The following is a 19874-nucleotide window of genomic DNA, read 5'->3' on the forward strand; positions in this document are numbered from 1 at the left end:
CTTAACTCCTGTGCCACCGTCGCCCCAAGTACAATTAATTTATTTCCTCATGTGAAGACAAAACCCGACAATCAAAACCTTCTGGGTTAGGGTTAAGGTTGGGGTCAAATGTGATGCAGAACAATCAAGCCTAATAACCAAATGTGATTTTATTTTTTTAATTTTTCTATAGTTATGGATAGTTCATGAAAGATTCATGCTGTAATGCTGTCACCTCCCAAAAGTTTACAAAATATTTTATTTGAAAATGACTTTAAAATATAGTCAGAAAATATTTAAATATCTCTATCTCGCAGCACTCAGATGTTTGATGCTATACAAAATAGTTAGACTACAAATTTGTATTTTTTTATTTATTTTATTTTTTTTTACTGTTTGTCCTTTTCTGACAGTTTAAGCAGAAAGAAATGTGGATCTGATTTCTTTACTCTGTTAGAGCACAATTAATTTCTTATTTGGTCAATTAATACCTCAAAACAATTGAAGCCACAATAAAACAATCATTCATATCATTTATTGTATTTTGTCATACTGGATGGATTTTTAACATTGTTTTACAAAGCTGGAAGATCCATGCATACTGAAGATATCTTAGAATCATTGTGTTATTTAAATCAAATAATTAAGTGAATGGCATTTACTTTACACTTTTGCAGATTCATTGAGCCAGCTCTGGGAAAATGTTTTTTCTTAAAACACTTAAAATACAAAGGCTGTGTAAAAGGACTCATCCTTTAAAAAGCTCCCTTTAAGCTTTGATTAGAATTAAATGGGACAAATATTTATGTTAAAAAAAAGGATTATTTTGCTGAAGAATCACAGATTTTATAAAATGTTAATTTTTATTGGTCAAATATTGAGCGGTTTAAATTATGCACAATGCTGAGATGAATACTCGGTATTTTTAAAACCATTTCTGTAATTTTAAAATCCAACTGAGTTCAAATAACTGCAGATCAAAAGAAGTCTGACCTGCAGAAATGTTAATATTAGCCTTCATAAAAAAATATTTCATTTATTGGGATGCCTTGTTTATTTACCACATGAATAGCATACTGAAAAGAACATAAAACATAACATAAAACACAGCTATTGTCTACTTTTCCACATTTTTTCCCTCCTTTTCTTATTTTCTGAGGACAATAAAAGAAGAATGTTGTTGGCAGTTTTCGCCACAAAAATGTGAAAATCTCACAGAGACTTTAGCAAATAGCTGATCTCTTTAGTACACCCAATTTCCTTTCAGCACTGCAAAATAGGTTAAGGTCATTGATTGAAACATTTTGCTCTTTAAGAGGAAATAAAAGGAATGTTAAATGCATGAGTCGTGGTGGGTGGCTGCTTATACTGAGCCAGGATCCTCTGGAGGTTTCTTCCCATTAAAAGGGAGGTTTCCTCTCCACTGTCGTTAAAAGCTTGCTTAGTATGAGGATTGCTGTAAAGTCAGTGACACAAGTCAGTGACTTGATGCAATTTGCTGAGTTCCTTATACTGGAAACTTTTTTCTGATTGGCTTAATGAACTGACCTGTATTGGAATGTTTATTATGTGAAGTGCCTTGAGACGACTCTTGTCGTGATTTGGCGCTATATAAATAAACTTGAATTGAACTGAATTGAATTTATATGTGTAGAGACTGACAGTAAAAGGCTTTCATGCCACTTTGGTGATTATGTGTAAAACTATGTGAATGCATGTGTGCGTGTGTGTGTGTGTGTGTGTGTGTGTGTGTGTGTGTGTGTGTGTGCGCGCGCGTGCGTGTGTGTGTGTGTGCATATCTAAGTGTAATTCTACATTTTCTGTCATCATTTTTGACAGGAAGCCATATTGATTTTTGGTCAGCGCTATTATACATTATTCATGACAGTTTAGAGCCATTCATGTTATTGAAGAAAACACAAATAAGGTTTAAATTTCTTATTTAAATTATGTTTAAAGTCATTTAGACAAGCCAACAAAGAGAAAATGAGAATTTGTGTTTTCCATGCGATTCCATGTTCAGGAAAGGAAACCTCTGACGTTACGGTCGTGCAAATGAGTAGATGGTGTTTATAGTGTTGGCCATGTAAACGCTGAATTGGACATAGTTACCCTGCAGGACAGCGGAGCAAGCAGAAATTTGCTGATACTGGCCACTGTGGGAAGGAGAGATGGGGGATGGGGGGGGGGTGCTTCTGTACGATTGCCAGCTCCATTATTTAATGTGAGAGGATTGTGCTCAGAGCAGAGTGCAGCAGCAGTTGTAGTAGCAACGGTGGAGCACTCCATTACAGCGGTACAGTGCAGCACGGTGCGCAGCAGCAGCAGCAGGGATGCAGAAATAAAGAAGCAACATCGACGAGTGCATACAGATTCTATTTTACGGTTGCGCCTGGATAGAAGTGCACCATGAGAATTGCTGTGACAGGCCTCGAGGCCATGACAACCACGTGTGACACATTTAATTTTTGTGTTGATGCACACGTGTGCATCAGATGAAGTTCAAAGCAACACTGTTTGCACACTGGGAGTCACTGCAGGCCAAATCAATCAAACAATTCACCAAAAATGTCTACTTTAGCTTTCTTCATGTTTTAAATTCACACTGTGCTAAATCTGCAGAGACCAAGACCAACTGCTGGAACTGATATTTGTTCATGGGTGTTATGTGAAAGATGCAAACAGATTAAAATCGAAACCCAATCAAAATTAAACATTATTCAGCCCAGATACAGAATAAAATTAATAGGCCTTTATGGCAACACAACACTTGGCTTGGTTAGAACATACTGTATCATCATTGCTGTTGCAACAGAAAGCACAGCATCGATTTGGGCCATATGACTATTGACTGCATTCCTGCCTGTCTGAGCATCAAACAGCACACACACTAATATAAAACACACACCTACACACAGACACAGCTCTGTGTTTTTAATCAGAAGAGTCAATGTCTCTGGATCTGTCTAGAACACAACTGGTCCTCGACACCCATCTGACTCACTACCATCAATCATTCATAAGCAGAGGTCCTTTAAAGGGCACTCATTGAAGTATTTTAAATTTTAAATTTCAACCCCAGGGTGTTATTGTAGTCTATAACCAAAGTGTATTTTTGTTGTTGCAATTTTCAAAAATGTTTCTTTTCATGAAGTAAACCTGAGAAAATGACGTGATCAAATATGGGTGTTGGCCCTGTTCCAAATAAAACATAAGAACAAGCTAAATAAACATTATTTTTAAATTATATAAATACTTATAAGACACGTTAGAATAATCTAGCTAATTTTAGAACATTGCATCGCTGTTCGTAAAATACAGAATATATCACAATTGTTAAAAAATATAGAATATTTTTATAAAAATAGATTAAGGTAGAATTTTTTGAGAAGTTATTGAACAATAGATACTATTTCTGATCAAATATACAGATTATTAGAATATTTTAGAATATTTTATATTTGAGGATCTGTCTCAATGTCGTCTTCCTCCTGTTCATCATCATCGCTTCTGGTGGTCCCCCGGTCGAAATATCGATCGAGGGGTTGTCGTGCTTTTTCTGTTTTGGCTCCAACTCTGTGGAACGAATTGCCACTGAGCATTAGGCAGGCACCATCCCTTTAAGTCTTTAAGTCTCGTTTAAAGACTCATTTTTATTTGATTGCATTTTAGCGCTAGGGTTCTTTGAATTGCCCTGACATTATGGTTTTAATTCTTCTTCTTTTTAACCCAGATGCTTGATTTTATTTTGTCCACCATTTGTTTTTGATCGATTAGTCTTATTCCGTTATCTCTCTTTATTTGTAATATTGTTTGCTTGATATTTTATGATTTTATGTTTTTATCTTGCTTTTATGCCCAGGTACTGGGAATGTTTTTCTTATGATGATGCTGTTCAGCACCTTGGGCTTCCGATAACGTTGTGGAAGGTGCTCTACAAATAAAATTTGATTGATTTGATTGATTTCCCAGAGAAATCTTAGTTTAAAACTGCTGTAATTGTTAATATTACTGTTAGCATGAATATTAAGATTATGTCTAAAAAACTAAAGATTCAAAGACGCTTTACAAACAGGGCAAAGAAAAATGATGGCTTGCCAGGCTGCTCAACAGCTGTTTGATTTTCTGAAATAAATGCCGATGATTGAAGACTACAACCACTTTTATAATCTAGTAAAGTTTATGTTAGTCAAAGGTTTAATAACATATATCTTGACAAATGTTTGTTTGTTCCTAGAATCTAGAATAATAAAATTGTCTCGTCTTTGTTTTTGCATTTTCAGATATTTTTCTTAGTGTTCAAAGTGTGTGAAAAAGTAGCAGCTTGTTGTCTGGATGTTCCAGTAAATACTAATGTGGCCTCTAAAAGGAGTGTCTTTCCTCTAAACCTCACAGATTTTTCTTTACGTTTCTAATTCCTTTTTTTGAGAAACAACATAAATAAGGTTAGACTGTTGTGTTAGGGTTAGGCTCGGTCTCCCCTCGTGTTTACAGTCAGATCTCCAAAACTAACAATGCTAGGTTCATGAAACTTTCACATCACCAGGTTGACTAATTGAGCTAAATAAGAATATATGTGTCATAAATGTTACACTGAATAAAGTTGGTGAAATCATCACAAGAACATCAAATCTGCCATATTTGAACATGTGCTCTGAACAAGAAAGAGAAATTATGAATATTTTTAGATACAAAGCGCTAAGTGAGTTTGATTTATTATTATTATCCTAAATGTGAATTTATTCTGGCCACAACCCATAGACAGACTTCAGTCATGTAGTCTACGGTTGTCTTTCAAACTGTCTCCACATGCTATTGGACAATGAACAACGTGACATAGTCACTGCTATGGATGTCAGGCAACGAGGAAGAAGTCGCAGATGCATCCTTTTATTAAATAAAGGACTTAAGCACCTCTATATGCTTTTGACCCAAAGAACAGTCCAAGTCTAAATGGCCCAAGTTGATGCCAAAGCTGTTTCAAATGAGCTGTAGTCATCTTGTTCTGCTCTGTTGCATCATCCCGCCCACCAAGTCAAAAGAGCGCTTTGATTGCACGGCATAAAACTATTCAGGCTTGCTGAGGCTCCAATGGAGCATGGCTCAACAGACATGCAGAGCAAAATCATTGTGCTTTGGCTGCTATCTGTCTAGATTTCTAGGATGTCTTTGTGCTCATTTAGTCTTAAATGAATCACAGTCAGATTGACAACTGAACATCATCCTGTTTTCCTGAAATCATAAGAAAAACCAGCAGGAAGATGTCAGCTACGTATTAATACCATTAATAAAAAACAGAATTTATCCATCTGTCTCAGAACAAAGTGAGAAGTGAGCCTCGCCTCTGAGGTCACCTTGGGACTGACTTGATTAACACACAACAATTCCGTCTCACACTCATCATTCCTCTTCCTGCCGGGTGGAAACACACATATTTATTATCTCCTGTGTGTGTTTGGGCTACAGCAACTGCATTAGACTACACCTTAATGCGTGAGGTGATGTAATTAAGATGATAAATATTTTTTTTATTTCTAGCCAGTTTTCTGATCCTTACGTAATCAGTGATAATGGTGAAAATGCTCAACCAAAGGATGCACGGAGTCAGCATCAGCAATGTTAAGATATTAGCTGAAATGTAGTTCTGACGAACTGCTTAACAGCTGAAGACAGACACAAATTCTAGTTATTTTTTTCTCAATTCTCAATAAAAGGTTTATAAATATGCAAATGTTTAAAGAAAGCGTTCTATTCTTTTCTATACTGATTTTTCTGTTCATTGTTGCACATGTTTTGTTCCATACTTGCAGAAATCAAAGTCCAGCCCTTTGTTATCAGACTCCAAAATATTCTGACAGAAATTAGTATTGTTTTTATTCAGTGTTGCAGTGAAAGTAATGTTCTTTTTTCTTTCAACGGGAATAATTCAGAACTACAGACGACTCATGAAAATGAGCTTTTACAGACTTATCTTGTGCAGCAGAAGGTTGCGGGGCTTTATTTCTTTGTAAGTCCTGGAGGTGTAACACAGTAGTTGAACGCTAAAGTCACAAAATATCTAGGCAACGTCTAAAACTGGCCCTAAGATGTTGTTGGTAAGCACAGGGCACAGTGGCATAAGTTATTTTATATTGGGCTCTTAACTTCAGCAGGGTTATTTTTAACGCTTGTGCTGCTACACCCAGAGCTGCATGCTAGTCATTCTAAATCTTGTTTTTGTCAATTTAATTACTCTTTAAAGCATAAATGATTCAGAAAAACATTACACCTAATCACAATAACTAAGTTTAAGGGTGTTTTTATTCCCAAAGAACAAGATGAATATAAAGTTGCTTAAAAATTTATGTGAAGTATTTTTAAGTAAAAAAAAACAGCCTTTTTGTTTTTACAATGCTTTACTTGAACTAGAACCACATGCAAAAAATACATCTTCAAATCAAAATGGAAAATTAAAGCCCGGTTCATGTGGCAGGAGTTTTTAATTGTCAAACAATTTTCAAAGCATATATATATATATGTGTGTGTGTGTGTGTGTGTGTGTGTGTGTGTGTGTGTGTGTGTGTGTGTGTGTGTGTGTGTGTGTGTGTGTGTGTGTGTGTGTGTGTGTGTGTGTGTGTGTGTGTGTGTGTGGTTTGTGACGACACAGCAAAAGCTTCACATAAACCAGCAGTACCTTCTTTCATACGTTTTGTAACTTTTTTGCTTGTATTTTTTTGTGTTTTACTTGTCTTTACCTTTTATTTTTTTCTACCTCTTTGAGCTTTTTTGCACCTTTTTCAGTGTGTTTTGTCTTATTTTATCTTGTTTTTAAACCTGTTTATGTTTTACCTCTTTTGTAATGTAAGGTGACTCGGTGGGAGCACCCTCAGTGTTGTCATACCTTTGGGTGTTGTGTTGTGTTCTGTTGTGTTCTGTTGTGTTCTGTTGTGTTCTGTTCTGTTGTGCTGTGTTGTGTTGTGTCGTGTTGTGTTCTGTTCTGTTGTGTTGTGTTGTGTTCTGTTCTGTTCTGTTGTGTTCTGTTGTGTTGTGTTGTGTTCTGTTGTGTTCTGTTCTGTTGTGCTGTGTTGTGTTGTGTCGTGTTGTGTTCTGTTCTGTTGTGTTCTGTTCTGTTGTGCTGTGTTGTGTTGTGTCGTGTTGTGTTCTGTTCTGTTGTGTTCTGTTCTGTTCTGTTGTGTTTTGTTGTGTTCTGTTCTGTTCTGTTGTGTTGTGTTGTGTTGTGTTGTGTTCTATTCTATTCTATTCTATTCTGTTCTGTTCTATTCTATTCTATTCTACTCTACTCTGCTCTACTCTGCTCTGCTCTGCTCTGCTCTTTTCTATTCAAGCCATTACAATAATCAGACGCATCTTAAAGAATGTCAGAAAAGGAGAATTGGGTCAAAATTCAGAACCTGCATCCTGCCTTGTAAACCAAACCTAAGTCTTTAATGCTAAACTTTAAGAAGTACATAAATCCAGACTGTTTTTGTGCTGATTTAAACTGTCCCAGTGCCAAATGCTCTGTAAGATTCCAAAGGGTGTTCATGGAAAAGGTGATTATAACTCAATCAGGAGGAAATTGCAAGTATATCCCATCAAAGTAAAGAATTGTGGCGAAGAATTTCAGACTTCACCCTGACAGCTTTAAAAGCATTTTGCCTCGCTCATTGAGGTCAGATTTGTTCTGTTCTGTTTAGCTCAATCGCATGCCAAAGAATCCTTTGAATCAAACACAAGTTGATCCAGAGAGTGACACTAAAAGGGCCCCTGGGAGGAGACAAGAGTAGGAGAAGGAAGGAGACACCAGAACAAACTAGAGCCCTTGCTTCCACTTGTCTTTGTCCTGATATGACCTTGTTTTCTGCTGTAATGGATAATACGTTTTCATCATCACATGGGGCTTGCTACCTGTGAACACTGCTTAAGAGTCTGGCTGACACTTTGTCTGCGACAGATTGAAACTGCTGAATGGGAACAAAATGCAGCTGGCCAGCGGCTGCATTCCCATTGAGCAAACATTCTTTTAGGACATTATTCTCCCTCTCTCTCTCTCTCTCTCTCTCTCTCTCTCTCTCTCTCTCTCTCTCTCTCTCTCTCTCTCTCTCTCTCTCTCTCTCTCTCTCTCTCTCTCTCTCTCTCTCTCTCTCTCTCTCTCTCTCTCTCTCTCTCTCTCTCACACATGCACACACTCACACGCAAACACTCACACTCACATGCACAGTCTGTATGCAGTCATATAAAGCTGAAGTTTTTCAGGCCAACTAGCATGGTCATTACAGCAGGGTAGAGGATATGACTGAAGTCTGTAATGACTCACTGTAAAACAACAATGGGAAACTGCGGGGCCATTCATCCTTATTACAGTGTAATACCTATTAGAATATATGCAGTAAATTCTTATATTAACCTTTTCTTGTCATTCTACATTATCGATAAATATCTATCTTTTGCAATAATGATGTAAATACTTTTATATGCAAAGTCATTTTGTGTGCATTTATGCTTTTTTGTAATTTTATTTTCTGATAGTACATTTTTGTTTTAGGCATGGAGGATACATCAATATTATTCTAAGACCTTCATGTTTCTTTCAGGCTTTATTTCAATTTTGCACTTTTTTCTTTCATTTCAGTGCATGTTTCAAGTGGTTGATCTGCCAGTCAAAAGTTTTACATTAATAGTTTGAACATGTATGTAACCAAATAATTTCTTAATTGGCTATATCACTACAGACATCACAAATTCTACATGTTTACTCTGAAAACACACAAGTATTCTCATGTCTGAATAAAATCAGTACGTAAAATGGACGCGCAGGTATTTTTGCACCCACGCTGCATTTTTTATTGAGATGGTTTACATAATAAAAATGGTAAGACATCAATTATTGTGATGGTGCTGCAAAATGAGAAGAAGCGATTCTGAGGCAAGACCCAGAATATTCTGGTGGAGATTAGAGCTCACTGCTGGTTTACTGCTGGACTGGTTCACAGGCTTAATGCTCTCACACAGTGTGGTGTGACAGCAGTTGAGATGGGAAAAAAAAAAGAAAGAGAACAGAAAAAAAAATCTTTGGGCCAGAGGAGCAAAGCTTTGTTCTCATGACTCAGTGTTACTGTGTAAATGGGAGTGCTAATGCTCATCTCGAGGCAAACTGCTGAACACGCTGCCCCCGGCGCAAAAACAGAACAAGAGGAAAAAGAGCTCACAAACAGACAAAACCATCATTAAAATCACCAGGCAGACTCAACAAATTCATCTTGACATTTGGTAACATTTCTGCCTCCTTTAAAGACTTTGCTGAGGACGACAGCCTTGTAGCTGGTTTGTCAACAGGGGTCAAAATCCAGCTGCAGGCACAGAATGCATGCAGCTGTGGCCAGCACCACACAGACTGTGTGGAGTCTCTTAATGCAGGTCTAAACTATGCACTATCATTAAAGCTGTTGTTCAAATGTTTTAAAGTAACTTAAAAATGCCTAAATTTGACCTATAGTTAATTTTTCATGTTTTATATTTCCCATAAATTCATCCCCTGGTCTCTATAGCAAAACAAAACATTTTTGGGAGCTAGAACATTGACCAATAGATTTACGTATCCACAAGAGGGACCTGTCAATCCAATCCAATCTAATTTTATTTATTTAGCGCATTTAAAAACAGCATGTCAGCTGACCAAAGCACTGCACAGAGTCAAACCTAAACAGCCATTCAAATTCACATACATACAGATTAAACACAGATTAAAACTGTCATCAAATAGAAAGACCTAAAATTAAAACAAAAGTTTAAAACAGCCAATTAAAAGAGAAGTCACTAAAAACAGAAGTCAGTAAAAACAGAAGAGAGTTACAGCATAAAAGACCGATCAATGACCAAAAGCTAAATTTAAAAAATGTGTCTTCAGGCTGGATTTAAACTGTGCCAGTGAAGAAGCCTGGCATACCACCAGAGGGGGTGCGTTCCAGAGTCTGGGAGCAGCAAAGGCGAACGCACGCTCCCCACGAGCTTTATACCATCGACATATATACTTTTATACTTTAGTTTATACTTCATTGTCGGGACTTTGAGTAGAAGACGATCAGCATACCTTAGTGACCGGGGGGGAGCAACTCTGACAGGTACAAGGGGGCAATCAGGTGCAACCAACAAGAATGTGCCAAAGTCAGATTAGCACACCAACAAAGAAGATGTCAGAGGTTTCAATGGATCAACTAAAACAAACAGCAAGGTGAAATATTCCTCTACTGTCTTATGCTTCTTAAAGAAAAGTGAAACCGTTTAAAAGTCCTTCAGCAAAAACTGCCATCAGATGTTTATGACAGTCGAGTAGAATTCATATTGGAGTGCTTTTAAAAGATGGAGGGAGCTTTGTGATCTGGTTAAAACTGATGAAGACTTAGTGAAGTGTCTTCTGGACAGGTAAATATCAAGTAATTTATTGTAATTTAGAGAATTTAAACCAAAGTTTTATTCAAATAAAAGACATATTAGTGGAGGTAATTGAAGTATGCTGTGTTTACCATGGGCTAATAGAGCTTGAATGCTAACTCGACCTGTACTGAATTAAATTCAGCCTGTAAACCGCAAACTAACTGCAGAGGGACTTGAATAATGAGTGACTTATCTTTTGTGTGTTGTGTGTAGAGGAGCTACACCGTATTTTAGCCTTAGCTCTCGTACTTCACTTTCACTGCACAAGCGCAGAATGAGGCGTGGCTATCAGCTCCTTCCAGAAGGGGAGCAGCGGCTACAGCTGCTATAGCTCCTCCCCTTGATAACGCCATGCTATGGAGCAGGGATTTAATGGAAAACTTGCACTCGTGGAACAAGAGTCCCATGTATATTTGATGTTGTGTGTGTGTGTGTGTGTGTGTGTGTGTGTGTGTGTGTGTGTGTGTGTGTGTGTGTGTGTGTGTGTGTGTGTGTGTGTGTGTGTGTGTGTGTGTGTGTGTGTGTGTGTGTGTGTGTGTGTGTGTGTGTGTGTGTGTGTGTGTGTGTGTGTGTCATCTGGCACATATTCTGCTTCAGATTAGGACTGCCTAATTGCTGTGAGCAATATGATTACCCAATCGCTATCCACTCACTGTACAGCTGTGAGGAACAGTAACCATATGGACCAAGGCTATCCATCTTCAGGATTGGACAGGTATGGCAATAACCTCAGAAACAAATAGCCCAAAGTGAAAAATGGTTCCATCTCACACTGCACAGAATGCTTTGTGGCCACCTTGATGGCTAATATGCTTTTTGGCTTGGTGCTGGGGGTACATCACAGCAAAGATACAGTCAAACATGTCTGATAAGAATGAGGGCTGCTTTACAGCAGGTCGTCTGAGAAGGTTTATACAGCATATGAGTGAGCACTGCAGGCAGATCGAGTCCTTCCATGGTTTAGAGGTATTAGGATTGGCTGGATTTCACAGTGCTAGAGAAGCGAAGCAGGGAGGCTGTGAAGTGTTTCACTGCACCTCACAGCGAGGTTCTGCTTCTCTGAAAGTAGCTTTAATTTTAACAGCTAAAAAGTGGTACCGCTTCTGCAGAGACCAAAACTTATTGAGTCCATCGAGCATTAACACTGTCTGTGGTGTGGTGCAGATACAGATGTAGAGCTCTGGAATGGTTCCACATGGAGTCTATTTTTTTTTCTCCAGATGCTGCATGCAAGTTTTCATGAAGTTAGAGAAATTACATGAGCCAGACAGGAAGTGATGCCACTGAGGTGCATGTGGTGTATTTTAAAAATGTTTCATGGTTTCTCGTGTAAATTGGCATCACCTTTAACAAGTGAAATAAATTATTTGGCCAATGTGCTAAAAAATGTTCTAATCTAGTCAAAAACCTTTTATTTCATTTATATTTTACATGAATGAATGGAAGCATTTGAGGTTTAAACAAAAGATCATTAGATATTGCACCCACTGGTGTATTTTAGACTGGTATCTGTCAATGCTCCAAATATACTTGGCCATTGGTTGTCTGATTCCTGCTCTGTCCTAACCATAAAATAATTACATAACTTTTGTAATGTTCCTGTTTGAAACTGAGACAATACACCCATGGAATATTTGCTGGTGTGTTTTTGTGATTTTTCCTACAGAATGACTCTGGGGACACTCGAGAGCAGCCATGGCCACTGTAGGCCTCTGAGAACAAAAGGATCAAACTATTTCCTTCCGCTTGCTTCCTGACAATTCTCATGGTGACTTCATCCACCAAGAGAATTGAGACACTTTGTGACAAAGCAAAGAAAAGTGAAAACATGCTGTTTCTACACAACGAGCATTCGGCAGCGTTTTGAAATGAGCCTTCTTGCAGATCTAAAAGCAGAAAGTGGAACTTTCTGTCTTTCCCGTGTCCTGGAAGTTGTTTTTTTGACTCGCTCTTGCTCTACTGTGTGACGTTAGCATAAACCTCACATGGGGCATGATGACAGTTACACTTTAGGAAGTACAAGCACTGGATCTGTGGCCTAGAATGTCATTGTGAGGGATGACTGCAGCTGTTCCTCATTCTCTGCACAAAGGTGTCCCATCCAAAACAACAGCAGGTCCATGTTTTTACTTTGAGACTTAATGAACATAGCCTAATGCTGCAAGGAGCTGAACAGAGTTAAAAAAATGCATTTACGTCCTATTTAATGTTATTTAATAGATATAAATGTCCAAAACCCTACACCTAACCTCACCAAGTCTGACCTGACCAAAGTCTTTCAGATAACTCATTCCACCTCCTGAATGTTGCTGAATTTGGCTCCAGAAACAATATGAACCGAGGCACTGCAGAGTCAAAATCTATTTCATTTGAAATGGGTGTTGACAATCAACCCTAACTCTAAACAAAGCAATCCGTTTTCTTACTATAGAGCTTCAACGTTGTATTAAAGGTGCTGAATTCAACGTGTGCTGTTAAACGCTGAGCACGACACACAGAAGGTGTTAGCAAGCACGTGAGTGGCTGAGTATCCTTGCTGCAAATGCAACAACCATGAATCTCTCACCCCACCTGCTGCTGAGTGCATTCTCTTATAGCACACAATGTTGCCTCTGCAGCAACAAAAGCCCAATAAAGAAGGTGAAAATGTCTTCTTGTCTCCAATGCCATGGTGCAGTCCTGAATCTTTTATGAGCATTTTATGAGCAACATCACAGCCATCAGTGTCAGATAGAAATCTCAGACGTCCCTGCGTTTTCTTAGGAAACCAACTTTTATTCAGTCAGGATGCACCAAGCAGCGTAATAAAGTCCTGAATAGTTTTAAAGATTTTTTTTCTACTTTGTGAGTGAGGCTCAGCAGCAGCAACCCGAAGCAGTCTAAACTCTTTTAAGTGGGTTATTAGAGGCACAGTGGGGGAAACAGAATATTGGACGTAAATGCAGCAGATACCAGAGCTGCTTTATGTAGGAGTGGAATGATTCACATGCACAGCTAATAGAGTTCTTAATGATTCTTATTCCTGGTAAAATGCTACAAGCACTGATACTGTTTCTGTAGGAACGGGGACGGGGATGAATAAGAAGGGTTAGAGGTTGAAATTAACTTAAAAATTAAAGTAGTAAAATCAGCAAGATGGGATGTTTCTAAATTGTTGTTTGTCTCAAATGTTCTGTTCCTTATCTTCATGGACCCCAGTCAGTTTTACTTCCTTTGCAACAGCAGAGTCCAAAACTATAATCAACCTTCTCTGTTAAACGTCCTCCTCCCTTTTTTCTTGTCAGTCTTTGCAGCCATGTATTACTCACCTGTAGATGGTGGGATTGTTTTGACAGATTAAGTTAAAAAAAAAACTTTAAAGATTTTATTAAACTTGGCAGTGAATTGGAGCCCGGATACAACAATAAGATATGAAATTTTAAGTGATTGGGTTCATATTTGTGTTATGGCATGATATAAGGGATGTGTTATTGTTGCTGATTTTTTTGGGGGGGGGGGGGGAGTCTTGCTGATTGAGCATGTTACTTTTTGAAAATACACACATCAAAGGGTCAACCCTGTTTCAGATGGTTCAGGTCAACATGTTTTGTTGCTGACACATGTTCTGCCATAACTCCTAACGTAGCGCACCACAAAAATTAAAAATTATGCATGCTAGCTATTGGTTAATAACCATAAGGTTGCTACTCCCACTCAAACTGCTAATAGATCCCCAGAATTTGATATTCGCCTGGCAGGGATCCTTACAACAGCATAATGCATGTGTGTGTGTTGCACGCTGTACCATGGATGGTTAATAATCACACCAATAATCTGGTAAAACACCACAAACAATAGATCAAAACTTCCGGAATCCACCCCAAACAACCTCCTCCCACTCGCTTTCCCCTCTCAGACAGCTCACACACATACATACGTGCATTCCTAAGGCTATAAACTGACAAACAGCTCTGCCAGCTGACAGAGGACTAGCTTCTTTCAGAGACAACTGGTCCGTCACCTAAATGTTTCCCAACCAGAACTAAACTCTAAACAGCACCTGGAAAACAACTGCTAAAATGACATTTTCAAACAACAAACAAAATGGAGTTTGTTGCGCTAGCTAGTCCATCTCTGGCTTTGCTTTCCGTTCAGCTGCTCCAAGATGAGAACCTGAGATTCACACACAAAGAGGGAAGAGGCGATCAGAGGGCAGCTTGATGGATGGATCAGGATCCAATCATTTAAGTGGAACTTTACTATATTTTAGTACATTTGCAGTGGTCTCTAGTAGGAATGAGTGCCTTGTAACATGTACTGGGGGATAAAAAGCTCTGGTGCACCTGTTTCAGGAACTAGAAGTAAGCCAGATCAGAGTTAAACTGAACACAGCAGGATTTGTTGGCTTATTTCCAGATATTTTAACATCTTGCCTTAGTTTGGCTAACAGTAACTCAGCTCTACCACAGACTCCATTTGCATTGCAACGCTGAAGTTTAATTTCCACAAACAGCACACATCCAAAGGAGTTCCGCTGTGTGGTGGAGTTGCTAATGCTAACAGATAGCTTCTACTTGAGACTATGCAGACCATTTAGTCAAATCAGACACTAACTTCAGCATCATGATAAATGTTTAGATTAGTATTTAAACTACTTGTTGTTTTTTGATTTCTTATTTTTTTAGTTCTTAATTTAACAAAAAAAATCCAACAGTTATCAAGGTAAATAATATTCACATGCAGAAACAAATCATATAAAGACCGTCAGACACATGGACTCAAACCTAAATGTCAGAATTGCTGGGGGTCTTCAACCACAAAGAAAAATGTTGATATGGGAGGAGGCTTCCTACGCTGCTTTATTAAATATTCATTCAGTAAAGCATCTGATCAGTCAGGTTTGCTTACCGCATGCCACCAACATTGCTGAGGAAATTTCTTCATTTAGTGGCACAATCAATAGCTCATTACAGCTGCTTCACACGAGGTTGTCTCCGGGCAGACCTGCAGGAGTAATTCCCTTTACATCACAGGTCCATCTGACCCGTCCATCTTCATCATACAGCAGTGCCTCAATTTGAAAACTCGTGCAAACACTTTCACTTCTCTGCAGGTTTATCTTTTGAATGTCCGACTTTCACTAGAATGAGTTTTGATTAGAGGTAATAAACAAAATGAGAGATCGATGCTTTCGGCTGTAGTGTCTTTAATACACTGCAAGTTGATTTGCAGAGCAGAAAGAGTAAATACTCTGAGTTTTATCAATACTAAGAATTATGTTTGGTATACTTTTGCATTTTGAACAGCTTAAAACTGTCATTCATTTGTTTTTCAATCCATTGGATATGGTATGTTGTTTTTGTGGGGGGGGGAAAAAGCTCTGGCGCTCCTGCCTCAAGGAGTAGAGGTTAATTGGAGGAGAGGGGGTAGAAAACAGCATTTGGAGTCTTACTCATTATTATTCATGATTGTTGAAAATCTCACTTCTGATTGGCTAACAGCTGTGCTACTCTTCTACTGCCAACATTCATTTTGCAACATTGATACTTAATCTCCACAAAATAACTCAAGCCTGAGGGAGTTCTAACATGTTGTGGAGTCGCTAATGCTAATAATTTGTTTCTACTAGCTGAGGCGTGCTCTGTTCTCTCCTGGCTGCAAAAGTGAGTACGTGCATGCTAATTAGCAGAGTGGCATAGATCAGTGAGGTTTTTTCTAACCTGAGCATTTTCACATTTATTTTCTATTTGTGGCTAATGCAGAAAACAGGGTAAAGGACTATTTCACATTTAGCCTTCATAGTAAACTCGAGAGTGACGGGTCAAATTTCAAAAGTAACAAGCAAAAAAAATGTTCTCCCAGTGAACTTGGCCTTCAAGTGAAACTTTTCCAAGAACAAGTTGATTAGTTTATCACTTTTCCCCCAAAACAGTTCATCAAAAATGAATTCAATGCATCACAAAAGCAAGAATGGACCAGCTTTCACACAACATCCATTCTTTTTCTGCTTACATGTGAAAGTAAAAGCTGGAAAGAACAAATTAAAACTCTGCCAAATAGGTAACATTCTCTCATGACGATTAGCATAAAAAATAAATCTTTGTAAGTTTTATGGATTTGCTGCTTAAATCAGCATGATTCTGCTCAAAATGCTGTTTTGTTGCTAATGAAACTATAACTTTTATAACTCAGCCATGAAATGACAGCAGACCTCATTAAAGCTCCCTTTTCCTAATGTCAAGAAGAATACAGGGATGAGCTGAAATGAGGGAATAATTTCATGCAAATTGCTGATAATTTGACACAGTGCATGCAACAGGAGGATGTGACTTGATAGAGTTGGATAAGTTGTAGCAAACTAATGATGCTTCTATATCAAGACTATGTCTTCACTATCTAAAAGAAGCAGGCTGTAGATGAAAGGAAAAGTCAGGACATGTGAATCAAGTCAATGCAAATCATGTCTTAAGGGGAATTAGAGGAGAAAAAGAAAAAGAAGACACTGAATCTGAGTTTAAACAAGGACAAACTCCAAATCAACACCTCTCAGCTCATCCAATTCCTGTCTTTCTTCTGGATCAGCTTGCCACGGCTCATTGCATTGTTCCTCTGTGTCGCTGCATCAACAGTCATTGCCTGGATGCAAAGCGAGGTCTGTGCCTTCACATAAACAAGCCATGTGCTGCCACAGTGCATTAGTCACAGCCCTAGTCTGGCCTTTTCAAAGTCGCTACACCCACTCAAACTGCTAATAGATCCCTAGAATTTGATATTCGCCTAGCAGGGATCTTTACAACAGCATAATGCGTGTGTGTGTGTGCGTGCGTGCGTGCGTGTGTGTGTGTGTTGCATGCTGTACCGTGGATATAATAACAAGAGGCCCTCTTGTCTTCAGGATTTCTAATAAAGTGGAAGGAAAAGTGCCAAGAAAAATAAAAGTTTGTTTCTTTTGCTCTAATCACAACGAACACAAGAAAAGGCAATTCATTTGGAAAACTATCCTTACATAATGAGGACCCAGAGCAATGAAACCATGCACAGATATTTTATTCACTCCACAGCTTGTTATAAAGCCACTGCTGATGGAGCTGATCCATCTGAGGATGCTTGCAAACAGGACAAACTGAATCTGCAGGCTTATTAAGACTCTCTCGCCTCAAATTAAACTGCAGTTTGTGCGAGGAGCTTTGCTCTACAATCAGACACGTTCCTCTTCCTGCAACATCAAATTACCCATGGCTGAGAGACATGCTCGCTGTTTCCTTCTCCTCTCCTCCCACTGAGTAGGGTTTTATAGGCAGCAGTCCGGCAGGGGTAATTTCTTCTACCACTCCAGGGAAATTACTTTGTGTTGTTAGAGAAAAGACAGTGTGCAAACTGTTTTATCACACTTCTTGACTCTGTTAATAGTCAACATTTGGATGCAGGCAATAAATATAGACGTTACATCTCCATGCATGATAAATGAGACTACGATGTGCAAACAATACATGCATCCAACTGAGTTGTTTTTAGCCACGTGTCAGGGACAAATTTATCTACAAATGCACGTGCATGTACTCAAAATGTATATTTGTTCTGCTCTTTTTTCCCTCTTATTAGTCAAGCTTTGTCTTGCTTTAGCTGATGAATAAATTCTGCACTGTGCTCAGCTGTGGCAAGTCTGGTGCAGCCTGACTGCACCACACAGCTTTGGCTCTGCATTTGCATTCAAAACACACACTTTTGCACACATGAACACCAATTTCACTCCATGCACCTCCTCCATCCGAACATCATCTAGCCTGTCAGCTGCATCATTGTAGAGGGAAGCAACAAGCTGTTAAGTCTGCATTCAAAAGCAACAGCAGCCTTCTATTGGTTGATGTTTTCTCATAGTAGGGAATTTTTCTTCATGAGTTTATTAAGAAACTGGACTAAAACAGACAGGTTTGCTGAGTTTACTGCATCCAGTGGTCAGAAGAAGGTACAGTATGTGGCATTTAAGTTCAAGGCCTATAAAGAGAAGAAATTGTGCTGAAATGTCAGCTCTATTTTGATGTGGCACACATGCTAATGTGTTGACCTCTTTGTGCTGCAGTTACAAGGTTCCTGGAAAAAAATGATCAGCCTTTTTCTGAGTGAAAGAAGGGGACATTTTTTAGATTGCTGTCAAGTCTTGCAAAATGGGTTTGATGCTTTAGTGAAGGTCCCATCAAGTGTGCTATTTTCAAGAAAGCATTTCAAACCAAATTTACTATAAAAAAAAGATTTTTTTAATGAAAAACAGAAAAGGACGGATATTATTGCTGTTTGCCTTACCTCGCAGTAGGTCTGTGTCTGTGAGCAGCGTAATAAAGGGGAGCAGCAGTGCCAGTGACATGTGCAACCAAACACCTCCTACTGTCCAGGGGCCATGCTGGAAGACCTCCAGCTCAAAGCTCCTTAGATGAGTGGGTATATTCAAACCTGATGCACCTTGAAATGCATTTGACCGCAGATGAACCGATCATGTCAGCATCAGTCTGTCTCAACAGTAAACATTATGCAACCACGCAGACGCAATTTAGTAAAATAAAAAAAACAATACAAATATGTTAGTTCCTAAAATGTTGCATGGTTTCTCAAGCATGTATTGAAGTCCATCTGCTTTTGGCTTTGACGTCCAACAAGTGAATCACAGAGCAATCTGGCATTCCCACAATACAGCATTAATAAGAAAGTGTCCTTGGCTAATTTTCAGACCTGTGCTGCTGCTAAGAGCCCTGGATGACCAGCTTTTACCCTGTTCTTTCACCACAGACCTGCTTCAGAACTCCCCTTTAAATGTGATCTGTCTTTCATTTAATCAAAGAATAATCAAGCTGGTGATTGTTTTCTTTCTTTTTGTGCTTAATCATAACATTTTATCAATATGGGTGAAATGTATTTATAGTAAAGATGCAGAAAGGTGTATGGGTAAGTTTTACACAGCAGGAACATTGCTGTTGTTAACTTCTTGAGGCACAGACTGCAGGAAAGACAATAGCTGACAGAGAGCCATGCGCAAAAACAGCAGAGCAACACCGCCGCCTGTCAGATGTGAATAAGGCAAAATACTGAAACAGCGTGAGAGGGTTTGGGAGGTAATCGACAGGAAACATGAAAGAGGGAGCAGCACATTTTCTCCTGAACCCAGAGTCCGGAGCGGCCGGAAATGTACTTACAGTTCTGAGGAACTGGATCTCATCCTCTCCTTCTCCACCTTCAGCCATGGCTGCAAAGGAGCCCGTTCAGACTCCGCTGGCTCCTCTCTCCTTTCGATATTGGCATAAAGCTAATAAATCCGCGGCCACACGGCGAGAAGAACACCGCAGCATGTGTCAGTCAAGCCCGGCGGAGGAGTGAGTGTCAGCATCGGTGGGCTGGAGCGGACTGGGGACGATGGAGCTCCAGAAACGGCAGCGGGATCTTTATCTGCGACGTCACCGCTCGGGATTGTTAACGCCGACGTGAGAGCGCGAATATTCAAACAAATGGAGAGC

General features: G+C 39.0%; 1 protein-coding gene across 7 annotated transcripts in view; it reads right to left on the reverse strand.

Annotated features, from left to right (window-relative positions):
• Nucleotides 1–19874, reverse strand: part of LOC107392446 (ryanodine receptor 3) — a 129941-nt gene extending 110067 nt beyond the window's left edge. For all 7 annotated transcript variants that reach the window (XM_070546664.1, XM_070546666.1, XM_070546663.1 and 4 more), the window contains exon 1: nucleotides 19557–19874. In XM_070546664.1, coding sequence (XP_070402765.1) covers nucleotides 19557–19604 — 48 coding nt within the window. In that variant the 5' untranslated portion in view covers nucleotides 19605–19874. The remainder of the gene's footprint in view (nucleotides 1–19556) is intronic.

The sequence above is a fragment of the Nothobranchius furzeri genome, chromosome 18 (genome assembly GCF_043380555.1).
Source record: "Nothobranchius furzeri strain GRZ-AD chromosome 18, NfurGRZ-RIMD1, whole genome shotgun sequence".
Taxonomy (NCBI): Eukaryota; Metazoa; Chordata; class Actinopteri; order Cyprinodontiformes; family Nothobranchiidae; genus Nothobranchius; species Nothobranchius furzeri.